Source organism: Mus musculus, chromosome 2, assembly GCF_000001635.26.
Source record: "Mus musculus strain C57BL/6J chromosome 2, GRCm38.p6 C57BL/6J".
In the NCBI taxonomy this organism is placed as follows: domain Eukaryota; kingdom Metazoa; phylum Chordata; class Mammalia; order Rodentia; family Muridae; genus Mus; species Mus musculus.
The window spans coordinates 25,765,317-25,783,151 of NC_000068.7; the positions used below are offsets into that span (position 1 = coordinate 25,765,317).

Sequence of the window (17,835 nt, forward strand, 5' to 3'; positions counted from 1 at the left end):
TCCAATTGTCCCTCATCTTCTTGGGACTCTGAACAGTGGCTGCCACTCTAATCAATGGTCTTGATTTCTTGAAGTCTTAACAAGCTGTTATACAAAACTCTGATATTCGTCTTGCCAGCTGGCTGTGGACATAACTCAGAAGGACTTGGTCCTCTGCCAAGTTCCTCAAGGACCCTGCATGGGTCTGTATAAAGAGTAGTCAAGTGAGGGGCCAGTATAGCCTCTCCTGTTCCTGCTACCTGTTGGTTGGCTGTGAATGCAGACCCTAGAGATGAGGGCTCTGCTCCTGATCATTAGCTTCTGTCTGGTTGCTGTCCTGCAGGCCCAGGACTCTTCATTCCTGGCTTTCAATAATGGGAATGTGAGTCAGGTCTGGGCCACAGGGTAGTCTCAGCTTTTACTGGTGCAAGAAGACCAGGGTTCTGGATTCAGGGTGGATCCCAATCTGACTTGTGTCACAGGTTGTAAGTAAAGAGAACAGACTAATTTGGAGTTATCAGACCCCCATGCATGTTCAGGCCTCCCTGTGCTCAGGGGTGCAGTTTGAGAGCGTGTGCTAGCAAAAGGCCCAGGTACACTTGGAGTAAGCAGATCCCGATCATGTGAGCTTTCTATGTTTTGGTGGTGGAATAGAATGGGCAGACATGAATGGTAGCTGGAGGGTAAATATTCCACAGGGAGGGTGGTCAGGCATTAGGCAAAGAGAAAATTTCATCTTTTTAGTTTTCCGGAAAATGGTTCCTGAAGGCCTTGGTGTCAGAAGACGACATCCCAATAAACAAGGTCTCTCCCATGTTAATCTTGGTGCTGAACAATGGGGACATAGAGCTTTCTATCACACATATGTGAGTGACTGTGGCTCCCATGGTTGGTTGGTCTTTTACCTTCTCAGTGAGTAGTTTTAAAAGGTCCCCCTGACTTGGAAAGGACTATAGTAGTGGGTTGAAGAGGAAGAATAAGACTTAGTTGGCATGAGAGCCAGATTTAAGAGGGCCACTGCAAAACTGTTTCTGATTCCAGGATCTATGATCAGTGTCTTGAAGTGACCACCATCTTGGAGAAAACAGATGTGCCTGGCCAGTACCTTGCCTGTAAGTATTATCAGCCCAGGGATGGGTGGCTGGCAGCCCGTAGATGGGAGAGTCTCCTGCCAAGCCCCACCCCTAAGAGGGATCACAGGTGAGTCCTGGGAACCCTAGACCTTGGCTCTCAGGCCACAGTAGTCACTTAGAATCTGTGACTAGAGGCTGAGGTGACAGTCAGAAGAGGGACCCAGGTGGTTGTAAGCTAACCTTGCTCTTTCCTGGGTCTCCACAGTTGAGGGTAAGACCCACCTGCAGGTGCAGCTGTCTTCTGTGAAGGGCCACTACATGCTCTACTGTGATGGAGAGATAGAGGGGATGAGATTCTTGATGACACAGCTCATAGGTAAGTTTCCACCCCCTCAAGCTCAGCACACCCATGCCTACCCCATCATTCCTCCAGATGCCACCCCCCACGAGAGGAACAGCTTTCCTCATGGGCAGGGAACAGTGCTGCTGTTGGCCAGAACTACCTTGCTGAGCCAAGCCTGGCAGGTACCATCCAGGACAGAAGACATGCCTCCTGACAATAGATGCTGTTAGTGATGCTTTGTGGAATCTCATGGTGTCATGTGGGTTTATAACACAAGGACAGTTGTTGTGATCATAAAAAGAGAAAGAGCTATAAGAATATGTTCTGGCAGAGTGTGGTGGTGGGGATGGGGAAGGAGGTGCCTCAGTAGGCCCATGCCAAGGCATCCCCTCCCCCTGAGGGACCAGACACACACAGGTATAGTATAGAATAGACTTTATTTAGAGCATGGGGAAGGGAGTAGTGGAGGCAGAGAAAGGCAGAGAGAGGGAGAGAGTAGACCACGTGGAGAGAGGGGGGAAGGGAATGGGGAGAGACAGGGAACAAGAGAACAAGAGGTGTCTTAAATGAAGATTTCTCAGCCCAGGGGCCTTTTAGGCCAGGGGCAAGATGTTCCAGGCCTCTACTGGAAGGTTTTTGCTTTCCAGGGTCCTGTTGGTGGCTCAGATGCCAAGCTCGGTGATAACCTCCCACCCCACCTCATCTCTTGCCCTTGCCTATTCTATGAGGAAGTACCTGGTGCTGGGCTCCTGCCTTTGTGGCAAACCTCCCTCTGCTCACCCATCCATCTTCCACAGGTAGGGACCCCCAGGAAAATTTGGAGGCCTTGGAGGAATTTAAGGTGTTCACACAGATAAAGGGACTTGTAGCAGAGAACCTGGTCATACTTGAGCAGATGGGTGAGAACATATGCAACCCATGTCCCCCTCTGTCCCCTGTAACTGTCACTCTCATGTCCCCTGCCCCCAGCATGGGCAGTGTTGTCCCTGCTCCAGGTCTTGGTCATGGGAAGATAAGAGCCATAGACTCTTGTCCAGGGTTCATTCTTATCTCTGGGTTTTCTGCTTCCTACAGAAAAATGTGAACCAGAGAGTTTCTACGGTAAGTGACCCTTTTAACAGAGATCCTTGGTATTCAACAGGGCTTCAGGGTCCACCTGGAAGCCTCAGTTGCAGCCAGGAACTTCCCAGGTTCTGTGTCCTGGAACCCCATGTACCCTGCTTGTCTCATGAACTCTCCTCTTTAGAGCTCCCAAGCCGCCCAAGTGAGTGAGTGCCGCCAGCATGTCTGTCCCATGGGAGGTGGAAAGAGTGGCCTGCTGGATCCTCCGACTCCCCTTCTCTCTTTCCTCACCCCCCCCAGCTTCTCAATAAAGAGCTTCAGCAGTCCCTGGTGACTCTGCCTGTGCTTGTGGCCCTTAATGGCCTCATTTGTCCCCCCCCCCTTGTGATCTACTGAGAGGAGGATGAGTGGGAAGTGTTTAGGAGAGATGGAAGCTCCCAGCCTTTCTTGGGGTAGGCATAGAAGTTGGAGACCGTGCCAGGCCCCCAATCCCTGAGATACTTCTGTAGGTATGTCACCCCAAAGCCCAGCTTTTAAGCCATCAGTGAGATGAAGAGGAAGTCTACAACAATGACAGGGTGGGACTCCAAGCCACAGGTGAACACCAACAGAGCCCTGTACAGGTGGGGACCACCTGGGGACTATGGTAGGAATGAGACCAGGGCACAGGCCTGGGACTAGATTCCCAGGCCCAGCAGGACAGACAGTAGGACACTGAGAATTTGTTTCCATGGGTAGGGGACACTGTTGGGATCTCTCTCTCTCTCTCTCTCTCTCTCTCTCTCTCTCTCTCTCTGCAAGCTGGAGAAACATAGGGGCTGTGGGGAAGGAATCGGCTCCAGGAGCAACCTTGCTAGAACATTCCTATGCCGTTCAATGCTATTTCTCAGGTCATTCTGAGACTTTGCTCTGAGTGGCCTGAGGGGTCAGCTAGGGTCCAAGCCAGTCAGTCTGTCTGTCTGTCTGTCTGTCTGTCTGTCTGTCTCTTTCTCTCTGTCTCCCTCCCTCCTTCCTTCCCTCCCTCTCCCTCTCTCTTTTTCCCCCTCTCTCTCCCCCCTCCTTTCCCATGGGAAGGAGGGTGTGAATCCAGCCATTTCCTTTAAATCCGTGGACCCTCCTGCCCATACCTCTGCAGTCCCAGGTACGCTGTCACTGGTAAGGATTACCAGCATCCCGAGGCCTCTGGATAACACAGCAGGCCTCTAATACAAACTTCTGGGGTTCACACAGTTTTGTGGCTTCCCTGAGAAAGATGTGCTCAGTGTCTTCCATTGGCAGGGGTCACCACTGAAGTGTTGGACAATCAACCTTTGTTTTGAAAACAACCAGCTTTATGGCAATTTCCAGAAAACTGACATAGATGGCCTGTGTACACCCACTCTTGTGAGCATACTGATGCATAGGTGTGGGCACACATGTACACAGACATACATATACACTCACATGGACACATATGTGGAGAGATATAGAATCCTGCCCCTCATCAAGGAAAGGGCCTGAGTGCCACGCCTGGAGTTGGAAGGTCTGGGAAGATGGCCTGTTGCAGGAACTCTGTTTCTGTGGGAACAGGGCCTGGGCGTGTCGTGGGCAGGAGTGCAGCAGCTCTTGGTCCTGGTCCTGAAGCAGCACTTCCCACACTGATGGTATTCCCCCTCTGACAAGAGTTCTACAGATTAACTCTGTCTAATCATGAGGTCCAATGAAAACTGATGTCAGGCCTCCCATGCAGAAGGCTAGAGCATCTGTGTGTGTGAGGGAGGGTAGGATGCTGCCCCAAAGCCTCCTTCATGAGTTAAACACACTCAGAAGGCCAGAGAGCAGAGTGGCCATGAAGAGCATGTGTGGCTTCCTGCTAGCTGCAGAGCTACAGCCCATTCTAAGGAGGGTCAGCGGAACATGAGCAAGAACAGGCCACTCAGAAGAGGTGAGACTCTGATAGTGGGCTGTGCTGAGGTCAGACCCTGGTGATCAGAGCTGTAGGGTTAAGGAGATCCTGCATTCGCCCTGCCACAGGGCTTGGGCCACTCGGAGAAGCAGGACTTGGGAGTTTTGAGTGAGCTTACCATTCATGCTCTCTCTGGGAGGGTGTTGGGCTATGGGACACCACTCTGGGGGTGGGGGGAGCACAATCTGAGGTCCCAGGGACAGCTGGAGCTGGCTCAGGCATCTCCAGACTTGCACAGAGGCCCGGGCATCTGCTTCTCGGGCTCTTGGGCACCCAGGTGCCACTGGATGTCGCAGAAGAGCTGAGAACAGAGTTGGGGCCCGAGGGTTGGATCTAGCCCAGGGCTGAAGGGGAAAAGAGGGGAGAGCTCTGGTTGGGTCCCTCGGGGAGGAGAGTCCTTGGCTTGTTCGGCCAGTGGCTTGGCTTGATGGAGGGCATGGCTGGGAGCACTGAGAGGCCTTCTGTGGGAGAGTAGATGGCCAGCTCTTTAGGAGAAGACCTTCTCCATTGCTCCCTTGGCGGATCCAGATGAAAAGAGACAGTCCATGGTTTTAAGGCATTTATTGTTTTGGTGGAAAGTGGGTGACTAAAACTATACCACACTTCTCAGGGTGGGCCTGAGGTTAAATACCTTTTGCATGGAGGAATGTCTGGAAAGGGGAGTTTATTGGCTATGTAAGCCTTTCAGGCCTTTAAGGTACCTCATTAAAATGGAGATCTGTCTTGAGGCTACGTGACCTGTGGTCATGTCCTCTACCTGTGGAAGGGCTTGGTGCATTGCCCTTATGCGACTGATGGCCACAAATCTATGGAGGGCTGTGATCTCGTGTCAGGATCCTAGTGTCTGGGAACCAGGCAAAATGCCTGCTGCCCCTCAGGGTCAGCTCAACCAGGAACCAGGCTGAACCAGGTTGCCTTTCCCGGTCCTACACCGAGCCGTGAGTGGAGGTCAGCCAGCATCCTCTCTTATGTTTTACAGACTTCTGCCTGATAGAGAAGGAGGTCCATGTGTGCCCAGGCAGTCACTCTCCATAGGACCATGTGGCACCACCCAGTGTGTGGGCAGATTTTCATCAGCATTGACTAGGGTCTCCAAGCCCACATTTGTGGTAATGTTATGGCAAGTTACATAATCTTTCTAAAACCCTCAGAGGTCAAAGAGATTGTTTAGGAGGAACTTCACTGTTTTGAGCTATAAATAGTAATAGATGATACACCAGATTCTCAATGTCATTAGAGAAAATGCCAGAGTAACCATATAGTCATATAATCTCCATCCTGTGTTGCTCCATCACTGGATAGACGGACAGATGGACGGACAGATGGATGGATGGATGGATGGATGGATGGATGGATGGATGGATGGATGAGTGGGTGGATGAGTGGATGGATGGATGGGTAGATGGATGGATGAGTGGGTGGGTGGGTGGATGGATGGGTGGGAGAGGTGGTGGATGAGAGAGTAATCAGTGGGTGGAAGCTAGTGGTGAATGAGTGGATGCAAGGGAGATAAGTGGGTGGATAGTTCGGTGTTGGGCGAATGAATGGATGGATGGACAGGTGCCCGGGCGATAAGACATGCACACACTTAAACACAGCTACAAGTCAGGCCCGTTGCTGCGAGGTCTGTGTGCTTCTTTCTGCTCCCGGCGTGTTTCCTCCCTTTCTGCTGTTTCAGGCTCAGTGAATGCCCAGTGCTGATCAGGGCTCAGATCCTTCCTGGGTTTCTCTCGATGGACTTATTAATCTGCTCCTTTGTGTGATAGGGCCACATTCACTGTTGTAAAAACAAACAAACAAACAACAACAACAAAACAATTTCATGGACATCTCCCCCCAGTGCTGGCCCCTGCTGATCAGGGAAGAGAGCAGCAAGCCTAAGGGAGTCATGCTGCATCTGTCTTTGGGTTTAAAACTCAATCCTCCTGAATCCTGTTCTCCCCATGGACTCCTCCTCACACCTTAGTCACAATCTCTTCTCGTAATCCACCACAGCTTCTACTCTGTCTTCCAGCCCATGATCATCTTGGTTGGGTATCGGCCATTTTTCGCACCTTTCTTTGCCATTCCTTCTCTGCCCACTTCTTTCTTCTCTATTTCTTTCTTCCTGTCTCCTCTCTAGAGATATGGTGAGAAAAAGCTTGATGAGATCCTGGTCCCTTCCTGGTTAGCTTTAACTGTCGACTTGACAGTTATCTAAGAGGAGATCCTTAGTTGAGGAACTGCCTGTCTGGTGGGCATGTCTAGCAGGAGGTTCTCTGGTTATTAACTGATGTAGGTAAGAGAGCCCCACCCATTGTGTATGGCACTATTCCCTAAGCAGGGGTCCTGGAGAATATAAGAAATCTAAGTGAGTGCAAGCTAGCCTTCCAGGCAGCTAGCCAACAAGCAACACTTTCCATGGTTCCTGGTGAAGTTCTTCCACTGTGAACGAAGGTCCTTGATCAGAAGCAATGCTATGTGGTATAGAAATGGAATGTGAGTCTCAGCTGCTGTTCAGACTGTAAGACCTGCAGTGGTCCTTCCCTTTTCGCAGATAACAGCAGGCTGCCTGCTGAGACAGTCAGCAATTCCCTAGCTTAACAGACTTTCAGGTGCATCTTATCTGGGCTGGAAATTTACATCAAAGGATGGTATATCGATGGCCACACACCCTGTGTACCATTTTGTTCCAGTTTTATGAAGGGACCCCACTGCCAAGCAGGCCCCAATCTCCTTTCCTCAAAGCCCTCATCAGGTTGTTGTCTGTCTATTTGTCTGACCATGACATTAAATACATCTTGTAACCTCAAAGAATACTCTCTGTTCCAGTGACCCCTTCTGAATAGGCTTCCGGCCAAAAGCAGGTGACAGAGTCTCTGCACTGTGCTCATATAAGATATGAACCCTGGAAGAAATGCAAACATCTCTGCTCGTCACAATTCTTCCCTGATTACATTTAATATTAGTTAGTTTGTTATTGAGTATATGTGTATGTAAGGTGTGCATGCCTCGGTACGTCTGTGGAGGTCAGAGGACAACAATGGAGTTGATTCTCTCCCCTTTATGTGGACATTGAACTCAGGTCGTCAGGCTCACAAGGCACATACCTTTACCCATTGAGCCATCTCACTGAGCCCTCCTTGAATCATAGAGTTATCTCAAAACAAGTCTGTGTAACAAGCAAAGATCTGACTAGGTGCCTCACCACATACGTGTGATCAGAGGCAATTAGGAAATACAAATGAAAACTACAAGCCTCTGGAAATAGATAAAATTTCCCAATTTTGTCTCAGAAGTAGAGGGATCTCCCACTTCTGTTGGCAGTCCATAAAAGGAAGACATGTGGAGGATTCACAGGAAGCCATCCAATATCCACGGGGAAGTGGAGTTGCCAGGGCTGACCCAGTGCATCACAAAGGGGACACTTGGCTTCCAACTAAGTATTTCACTTGGATTTTATAATTGCAAAGAAAGGTCAACTGCAAAAGAGAAGTGGCCCTGGAGGGATCTCAGATATGGTAATCAGCACCAAAACCGAAATTATTCCATGAGGTCACGAGATTTATTCAATGCCATGGACAAACAGACTGAAAGCAGCAAGGGCTCTGAAGAGAGAACAGGGCCCACTTAGCCAGAGTGGGCATTCCTTCTTATACCTTTCTAAGGAGACTGGAGGGCTTCACCCAGGCCTGCAGCCAACCTCTCTGATTCCTAGCAGGAGGGGGACAGGCTGTGTGGCCACCAATACTCTGGTGAGAGATCCTGGCACCAGAAAGTTTGCTAGCAAAACACTCACAGGTAATGTCTTCACAAGATTCCTTGAAAGGAGACAGGCCGTTGCAAGATATTATGGCCTAGGCAGCAGCTAAGATGCTAATACTGCAGCCCCTAAGTTAGTCTGATTCCAGATGGCCACTTTATAGATAGAGGCTGAGTTCTCTTCTTATGTGAAAAATGGTCTCAGACACTTCACAACTGTCCTTAGCCTATCCTGAGTTTCTCTGTGTGGCTCACAGCCAAGAGGACCATGGGAGACAGGGCAACCACAGGACTTAGGCCAGACCCAGAACCATGGGCAGGAACACATCCTCTTTTACAAGGGAACCTTTCCAACACCTAAAACATTGCTCAAGGACACTCAGCAGGTGACTCTCTGAGCCCCAGAAACTAAGAGAGATGTCTCCTAGCTTGTCTTTGCCGTCACTAAGCCTGAGATTTCTGGATGCAATATGCCACCCACTAAGATAAGTGCAGCGAATGACATCGTGGATCCAGCTCAGAGTTAAGAGGTCAAGGAGAAGTAGATGTCCTCCGAGCTCTGCAGCTACCTGTCCACCATGGCTGCCTTAAGACAAACGTGTAATCCAAGACCCTCAGACATAAGAAGTTTTTGAGCTACAAGAATGGGAAGTTGGGCCTGGAGAAGTAGCTTAGCAGTGAAGAACTCTGACTGCTCTGCCAGAGGACCAGGGCTCAATTCCCAGCCCCCACATGACAGCTCATATCTGTCTGTAATCCCATTTCCAGGGGTTCTGACACCCTCACACAGACATACATGTGGGCACAACACCAATGCACATAAAATAAAAATGAATAAGATCATTTTTAAAATTATAAAGAAAGAGAATGGGAATTCCATCCGAGCATCAGGGCCCACATCTGGCTGTGGGTGGGATCATTCTGTCTCTGGAAGGCAGGCAGTGGGAGGGGGTTCTGATGATGGCCTGTGTGCTGGGCTCAAGGTCAAGGCATTCCCATGAGTTGGTATTTCACTGTTCTCTATGGGGGATTTGAATGTGACTTCAGGTTCAGACATATGAGAAGGGGGCACATAATGACTTATGGCTGGGAAATGGGCCTAGACACCCCCTTTTAGCCACAGGAGAAAGAGGCTAATGGTGCTGTGTGAGGAGACCCAGAGCATCTCACCGTCTTGGACAAATAGACACAAGGACCTAGCCTAGCCTGCATTTGTGATCTTACGAAATGACATTTCCTACCTTAGGGACAAACTTGGCAGTACTTGCTAGACCCAGATCCTTGCCTATGCAGGGCCATCCCTGAGGACTTCTGACCCTTCACTTCATCTCACCTCACCCCGAAGCAGGAAGTGAATACAGCCCAGATCCTGTCAAGCAAGGCTGTGTGGGCACCCCCAGATGAACTCCATGGCCCTCACCAACTGCCATCCCCCAGGGGCCAGACCCAGGTGTTGTGTTTATAAAAAGATTAAGAAAGAGAAGATCTGTTTGTGGAGGTGTAGTCAGATATGGGGGAAGTGTGTGCCTCAGCAGACCCATGCTGAGACATCCCTTCCCCCTGAGGGACCAGCCACATGATGGTATAGTATAGCATAGAGTTTATTCAGGGCATGGGGATGGGGAGTTAAGAGGGTAGTAGAGGCAGAGAAAGGCAGAGAGAGAGAGAGAAGAGGGGAATAGAAGAGTAGAGGCCAGACATGAGCACATGGAAAGAGATGGGGGAATGGAATGGGGAAAGAGGGGGAAGGGGTGAAGGACCAGAGCAGGAACAAGAAGGCAAGAGCAGGAGAAAGTAGAAGGGGCAAGCATTCCCTTTTATAGTGAGCCAGGCATACCTGGCCATTGCCAGGTCACTGTGGGGCAGAGCTTAGACAAAACGCTAATACCATGTCTTGGGCCAGATGGGGCCGACACCAGGTTTGTGATGTACACTGCCCATTGTGGAACTTATTCATTCAGATCTTGGGTGTCCTGCATTCAACAATTAGATGAACAAGGTCCCTGTCACAGCATTCCTGCCTGGAAGCTCCTTGTTGGTATCTAGGGTTTGAAGAGTGACATCTGTCCTCACATAGGTCCTTCATGATGTCACAGCTTTACCTTACCCCATGCCTCTTTTGTTGGCTTCTGTCTCAATGAGTCTAACCTAAAGATCTCTACTCTCTTCCTAGAGACAGCATTAGCCCCAGACTGTGCTCAGCTCTGCCAGGCCTCCAGACTATTTTGGTAGACACTACAGGGCTTATTTAAGAAGAGGCCCATGGTGTCCCTGGAGTGACTGGGAATCTCTACAACATCCCAAGAAACATGAATTTCATAACAGAAGCAATGCTCACCAGCAGAAAAGTGTTGACATGTATACATGTATGTTCACACAGACATCCATGCTCACCCTCACATGCAAGCACACTTATAGGTGTTGGCACACAGGTTCACAAGCATACTACACACATATGCACATGTGCACTTGCTCATAATGTATACAACTGCAAGCTCATGGACATGCACACACGTATGTACACACACATACACCACCGAATCTGAGTGACAGGAAGCCCCAGTCAGAGCAACCACCCAGCTGGAGCTCCCAGTTTCATCATGGAGCACAGTGGGCCTTCCACTGAGAACCCCGGAGTAGCCCTGGCCTACCTTGGCCTTTCTGTCATCTAAGGAGGACTAAGGCCTGCAATCTGGAAACTAAGGGCTCAGATCTCCTTGCCAACCCCTTCTTCATGTGTGATTAATTCTCTGACCTTTAGAGACATAATCCTTTTAGTCTTGCTGGCTGAACAGCCTGGCTTCCCGTCCAACACTGGGGCTGGGGCAAAGTCTACTGGAGGGTAGGAAAGGCCTGACAATACAGTGCTTCCATGGACACATGGGAAGGGCAGAGGGTACCCTGAGAGGTGTCCTCCCCATAGCTCAGCCTTGCTTGTGCCTGGATTCCTAACCTATGTACTCCACAGCACCTCATAAGAGCCTGCAGCATCTTGCTAAGAGAGTTAGACTATAGCTAAAAGTTGACAGTAAGGTTGCCACAAGACTGAACCTCCTCTAAGTACAGACTCAGCTGCTCCACCACCACCCCACAGAGTGGCCTAAACACCAAACTTCCTCAGGAGCCAGTATCCACATATAGTCACAAGGCAATAATCAGCCATTTAGATTAGAGACCAAACCCCATAGGCAGAAGTGCAGGCCTTATGCCCCATGGCAGCTCAGCTTCAGGGTGTTGGTCTCAAAAGTCCTGTGAAGCCATGGCCTCTTCCCAGAAGAACATGACACCCTGCCTAGCCTTCACTTGTTGAGACTTCAGGGCTTGGCCCTTGGCTATCTCTCCAGGCCAATGAGATGTCACATCTAAAGTGTCCCAGGCTTACCTACTAAGGCACCTCAGTCCAGAAGCCAAGATAAATAGTGTCCCAGTCCTGGCCTGACAGCATCCTCCCCTGGACTCCATGTTCTTCCAATCATGTTGGCTCCTATGGGTGGGGCGGGGGTGAGGGACTTCCTGCCTTGCAACAGTATGTATACAGCCAGTTGGAGCCTCTGTGTACCCACATTGTGAGTGCTCATGCCAAGAAGACACAGCAGAGGAATGAAGCTTCTACTGCTGCTGAGTGTGGGGCTGGGCCTGACCTGGGCCCTGCAGGACTTCCACCCTGAGCAGGTGATACTCTGTGGTCCTCATGTCTCCAGTTATTTTTCCCAGGTCTCTATCACCTTACAAAATCGTGATGGCAACTCACAGCAACGGGGACCAAAGGACCATTCCACTTGAAGCCAGGGACTCAGAGACACTCTATCAGGTCCCCTGTAGTCTGAGCCTCCTTAAAGCCCCACTACAGCTGGTCAAGCCCAGGAGAAGCCTGGACCCAATAGGATAGGCAGGTAAAGCAGGTCGTCTACTATGTTTACTGAACAGATATCCTAGGCTCTCATATGCTAGAGGACACCACCGCTCGTTAGAGATCTGGAGAACAGAGAGCCACCACATACTAACAGTATTCTGCATGGCCAATGGGTATACTGGGCTGGCCTGTATGGTTGGGGTGGTCGTGGTGAAGAGTCAGTAGTCTGAAAGGTTTCTTCTCAGCATATATAAGAGATGAGTTGAGGCCTGTACTCTATTCCTCTGCAGGATATGTTGACTGCTCCTGCTGTAATCCACTGTGAGCCACAGGGGCATGGCTATCCAGGCTCAGTGGCCAGGATCAAACCTTACTCTGTCTGCAGGTAACAGGACCTTGGCACACCCTCAAGCTGGCTTCCACTGACCGGTCTCTCATTGAGGAAGGAGGTGCCTATCGGTGCTTCATGACTGACATTGTCCTCCTGGACAATGGCAACCTGAATGTCACCTACTTCCACAGGTATTTTGCCCTGCCAAGACCTCTGAGGAGGTTCTATGGGGTCACATTCTCCTTACCACCTCCCAGATCCCCAGCGACTCAGGGCTCAGACTCTGAGAAGGCCTTGATGATCCTGTTGGGCTGCTCGCTAGAGGCTGGGAAGCCTGTGGGGGCTCCGTCTGGGAGAGCCAGGTGACTCTATAGGACCCAGCTCCTATAGGCATGGCTCAGAAAGCCTATTTTCCTCTTAGGAAAGATGGAAAGTGTGTGAAGGAATTCTACATCGCAGAGAAGACTGACACACCTGGACAGTACACCTTTGAGTGTGAGTGAAGGAAGGTGCTGCTCCCTCCCTGGGTGTCATGGTGGCTCAGGCAGTTGTGGCAGCTTCTGCGGGGCAGATATGACTGAGCAGAAAGGACAGGGATGGTAACCCCACAGAACCTGCAGCTATATCTTCAGAAATTCAAAATCCAAACACGATGTGGCTCCAAACTGTGCTCCCTCAGTCCCAGGGCTTCCCACAATCCTCTTGAAACCCAGCATAGCTGATCCATTGTCAAATATCAGGCAGTGACAGGGAGGCTGGCAGGGGGAAGGGACCCGGGAGCCTCCCCCAGCTGAGGCTTTGGAATACTATGTAAGGGTTTCCCTTTGGAACAGATGTTGCTCAGGCTGTGTAGGTGGGTGAGGGGCAGCAGTCCAGATAACAGGAGAAGACAGAGTTGGAGACCGCTGAACCCTTCCTCTTCGCTGAATATGCCCTCCCTTCTCTCTGGCCCAGAAAAAGACCCAGTTCAAGAGACTAGAGGAGAGAGGGTTGGGAAGCAGAGCAAGAGAAAGGCTGATAGAGAAACAGAGCGGCTGCCTGGTGCGCTTTGCACTCCTGGATCTGCTGGCTACTGTGCGCTGAACATGTGGAGGGAGAGTTAGGCTGTGCCAGTCAGAGAAGTGTAGGTCACTAGGATATACACACGGGCTGGGGATGGAGACTGGACACACACACACACACACACACAGGCTGGGGGCAGAGTCAGGAGACACACACACACACACACACACACACACACATGCAGGCTGGGGGCAGAGGCAGGCTCTACCAGCTGGAGCAGTGCAGAGTATCAGGACATACATGGGCCCAGCAGACTTTATGACTATGTGGTTGCTTGTCACAGACCAAGGCAGAAACTCTCTGACTTTTGTGCATGTTACTGAGGACTTCGCCATCATGGACTTGGAAAACCAGAGTGAAGGGGGCACCACCATTGTAATTGAGTTCCACGGTGGGTGCTGTTCCACCCACAGCCTGAAGACTGCTGGAGAGGAGGGTGGGGAGGATGGGGAGGGTGGGGAGACCGGGGGCTGGAACTGCTCTCCAAGTATCCTCCCTACTGATCACTTTGTTCCACTGTGCATTCAATCTGTTGGCTGTAGGCAGGAGTCTGTCCACAGATGAGCTCGGATGGGAACGCTATCTCGTTCACACACGCAGAAGAGGCATCGCACCAGAGAACATTGTGGACCTTTCCTTATCTCGTAAGCTTCCCATCCGACAGCTTCTTTTCAGTGGGGATGTACTTTTCCTGGGAGCATCTCCAAAGTATGGCTCCCCAGTATAATAGCCAGGGCTTTTAAAAGGTGTTGCACCCAGGGCCCAACCTGAATGATAATATTAGTGGGGGCCCAGGAAGACTCATGTTATCTCCAGGGCATTGGAGTGTATGGACACACATAACCTTGCATGCATCTTGTGGGTGTGCATGCACATGTACCTCTGTATAAATCTTGAGTGTGCAATCTGTATTCCTGGCCACTCATCTGTCAGCCATGCTCATTCATGGTTCTTTCCTCGGGACCCCTGCTCTGCACAAACCCTTGCATGGCTCTGCAGACCAAAGCAGCACTCCCCTTCCCAGGGGTCTCTTGGGTCCAGGCTCTCCCCTCAGTTCTGTCTCCTGACTTTCCAGACTGTCTCTCCACACCCTCACGAAAGCAGGGTGGGCCCTATTAACCCATGTCCACCATAGCAGCACAATGTGGGAAGAGATTCCCTAGGTCCCTTAAAACCCTCACCCTAAGAATCACACTCTTAGGTGGGGACAAGGGCTCAGGGGTTGGGGGACCTGTGGAATTATGGCCCTGGTGGCAAACTTGGTTTATCTCATTGCTTTCCTGGGTGTGGAAGGCCTAGGAGATAAGAACACAGGTGATGGTAGGATGAAGGCTGGACCCTAGGAGGAAGAAAATGAGGAAAAACTCCAGGGCACTGGTCTGGAGCCATGAGCTCCCTTAGACTGTGCAAGTTCCTGTAACTGTTGGATCATTCACAGAGCATCTCTGCCTTCCCCAGGTCGATGTGACACACACTAGTCAACATTTCCATGACCCACATCTCTTGAAGCTTCTGCCTTCCAACGCTGACCCACCCTTCTCCGTGTAGTAAATAAACTCAGTATCTGCTCAAGACCTCCAATGCTCTCTTGGATGTACCCAAAGGCCACAGGGCTCCTCTGCTCAGAGGGTGCTCTCCCAGGGAGGGGTGGCACTCACCTAGCTTCTGACGGGGGTGGGGGCGTAGAAGGAAAAGTGTCCCTAGGTAGAAATCTAATGTCCAGGGCAGCAGCTGGGCTCTGAGGGGTCACAGGGACTTTGGGATTCCTGAGGTTGAGTTTTCCAGGACAAATCTGGAGAGAAGCCATCTGTGTATATCTGAGCAAGCAAACTTGAATGGCCCAAGGGGGCTGGGAGAGGTGTCATTGCTACCTCACTATGGTCCTTGACCAGCCTCCCTTCCCAGAACCTGGACCAGCTATTATGGGATCAGCCAAGGCCAGATCAACCATGGGCAGGGATGTTCTGTCCTCTAGGGCACAGGGAACACATCATGAGGTCTGTCAAAGCCTCAATTATTTTGGCCAGGAGTGGAGGGTAAGACAATACCAGGGGAGCTGTGCATACACAAAAAGATATGCAGGCTAGGCCAGGCCCTACCTGTATGAGCTTCTGACATTTCCTGATAAGTGACCATTTCCTGCTTCAGAAGTCAACTTAACTATGAAATTAAGGAGCGGGCAAGCACCTGGTTGATGTCAGCTAACTCAACCAATGAGAAGCTGGACCTCTTGTTACCCATGACCAGCTATTACTGCACCAAAGCCAAAGATGGAGTCTGCCCCTGTGTGCAGCTCTCTGGAGAATCCCTGAACCAGGTCCTGCAGAACAAAAGAGGTCGGAGCCTGGGAAAAGGGCCAGAGAAGCAGACAGTGCAGAGGAAGGTGTCTTTTGGCATGAGCTGGATGGAGAGGCTGATTCAGACCTATGCTGCCACTGTGAATGAGACCACCTGGGGTGGAGCCTCCCGTTCTATTGCTCTGTCACCTGCCCCCGGCTGAAAGGCTGAACCTGTCTTCCTGAGATATTCCTGAGTTAGCTGACAACCTGTGGAACTGGCGACCTAATGCTAACAGCTCTGGCAGACTAAGTGCTAACAACTTAGCAACAAAGCATCAAGAAGCCTGGTGTGGCAGGGGATGGGCCTCTGCCCTTTTATAAACACAGACTCTTAGTAAACATTGGGCCTTGATCAGAAATCTGTCTTGGTCTCATTTCTTCTCTTGCCCCCGGCCTCCAGTTTGTGTGGCCAACGGTGGCTACAGAGAGCTGCTCTTGGCCCCAGGAGCCATGACACTGGTGGGGGGGTTGCTGTTGGCCTTCAATATAGACCTGGCCCAGGAGAATCTGAAAGAGGTGCCAGTGAACCAGACCTTGATGCATATAAAGCGAGTAGCATCAAGGAGTGAGCAAACCTGGGGTCTGACTCTAAAGCAAAGGAAGACACTAAAAAAAGTGGCTAGTCCATGTTGTCCTGGACACATGGGACAGAGTAGCCACGAGGCTAGGAGTGTAGGTTGCTGAGAGACATCCATAATAAACAGGTACAGTAAAAGCCCCCCCTGGCCAGACACTCACATTCCAGTGCTGTCCAGAGAGACTATCTGTATGTGCCCACGCTTCTCTTCACAATCCAGGGAAGAAAGGATCTCTCTGGATGTGAAGTGAACAAGGATGCAGAGGGTCTTTTCACTCCTGCTCTTGTGACCAGTGGCTGGGACACACCAGAGGATGGCAGACCTGGGGATAAGGGGCTACACCCTGAGGTGGTAAGAGAAATGCCTACAGTCTTTGGTAGCCTAGCCACCAGCCTCTCCCTAGGCTCATAGGACAGACTCAAAATGTGGTTAAGCTCCCCCAACAGGCTCACCATGTTTTTGCCTCACTAACTTGAGTGGCACTCGGCTCTGTGTCAGTCCTAGGGAAGACTGGAATGTGCAGGGTTTGAAGGTTACCTAGACTGGCCAGCAACTGCTTAGGGAAAGAGGGCTACTTAGGGTGTTCTCAGAGATGGGGAGCCGCTGGGTCCCGCTGCTCTTGGCCCCAGGTGCCATGGCACTGGTGAGGGTGTGGGTGCTGGTTTTGGCCTTCAATACAGATCTGGCCCAGAAGACTCTGGAAGAGGTGCCAGTGCAGCTGGACTTTGATGCACATAAGGTAAGTGTCATGGCCAGGCCAACTCAGTGCTTGGATAAGGACAGGGTGCAGGGTCACACTGAGGGTATGTTCCATCTGGGAGCAGAGGCTTAAGCAGCGTGGCCTTCAGGAGCTCCGGCAGACACAAGGAGCATTATCTGGGGTCCTTTCCTGGGTAATTGAGTCTTATGATCTGAGAGCAGTCTCAACGTCTGTAGAGTCTTGGCTATGGAAGCAGAGTCACAGCTAGGATGACATGTAGCAAGTACAAAGTATGTCTGGTCTCCTGTCAGTCCTGTCCATCCCTGCATCTTGGTGCTCATAATCAGTGAGAACTGGGGATAGCACCAGGCTGGGAAGGTTAGTGGGAACAATTCCAAGCCATGATGACTCTGAGGAGCAGAGGTAAGGGGTGTGTGTGAAAGGGTGGAGGAGGGCACTGAGGAAGGGGACAGAGAGGAAAGGAAAGCTAGAGGAAAGTGGAGATGAGTGTTTCTACGTAGGAAGCCACAGCTTGTCCTCTGACCTGGGACCTCTAGAAATTCACTGATATTGGGGGATGGGTTGGCCAGTATACATTTTGGGAACCTGTGCTCACCTACTGACTGGACCTAGAGGCATATTGTCTGTACATTGAGACTGGAAGCTCAGAATTGGCTGTCTCTCTGGTCCCCATGCCCGCACCCCTACAGGTGGAAGGACGTTGGTTTACCATCCAGCTGGCCTCTAGCCTCAGGGACCTGGTCTTGACCACTGACCCCCTGAGACTTTCTCTCCACTCCATTTGGACCAGAAGCAGTGGGGATGTGGA

The 17,835-nt window shown here is 50.9% G+C and overlaps 2 protein-coding genes across 2 annotated transcripts; both read left to right on the forward strand.

The window, feature by feature from the left end:
• Positions 1 to 216: 216 nt before the first annotated feature.
• Lcn3 (lipocalin 3) lies at positions 217 to 2,782 on the forward strand. Its single transcript, NM_010694.2, has 7 exons — positions 217 to 361; positions 724 to 845; positions 1,021 to 1,091; positions 1,318 to 1,428; positions 2,193 to 2,294; positions 2,470 to 2,496; positions 2,642 to 2,782. Exons 1-7 carry the CDS (start codon positions 272 to 274, stop codon positions 2,665 to 2,667), a joined length of 549 nt encoding a protein of 182 aa, NP_034824.2. The 5' UTR covers positions 217 to 271; the 3' UTR covers positions 2,668 to 2,782.
• An 8,918-nt stretch (positions 2,783 to 11,700) lies between these two features.
• On the forward strand, positions 11,701 to 14,963 carry Lcn11 (lipocalin 11). The gene is made up of 6 exons (NM_001100455.2): positions 11,701 to 11,815; positions 12,382 to 12,518; positions 12,749 to 12,822; positions 13,673 to 13,780; positions 13,932 to 14,033; positions 14,848 to 14,963. The coding sequence occupies exons 1-6, from the start codon at positions 11,720 to 11,722 to the stop codon at positions 14,865 to 14,867; spliced, it is 537 nt and encodes a 178-aa protein (NP_001093925.1). The 5' UTR covers positions 11,701 to 11,719; the 3' UTR covers positions 14,868 to 14,963.
• The last annotated feature ends 2,872 nt before the right edge of the window (positions 14,964 to 17,835 follow it).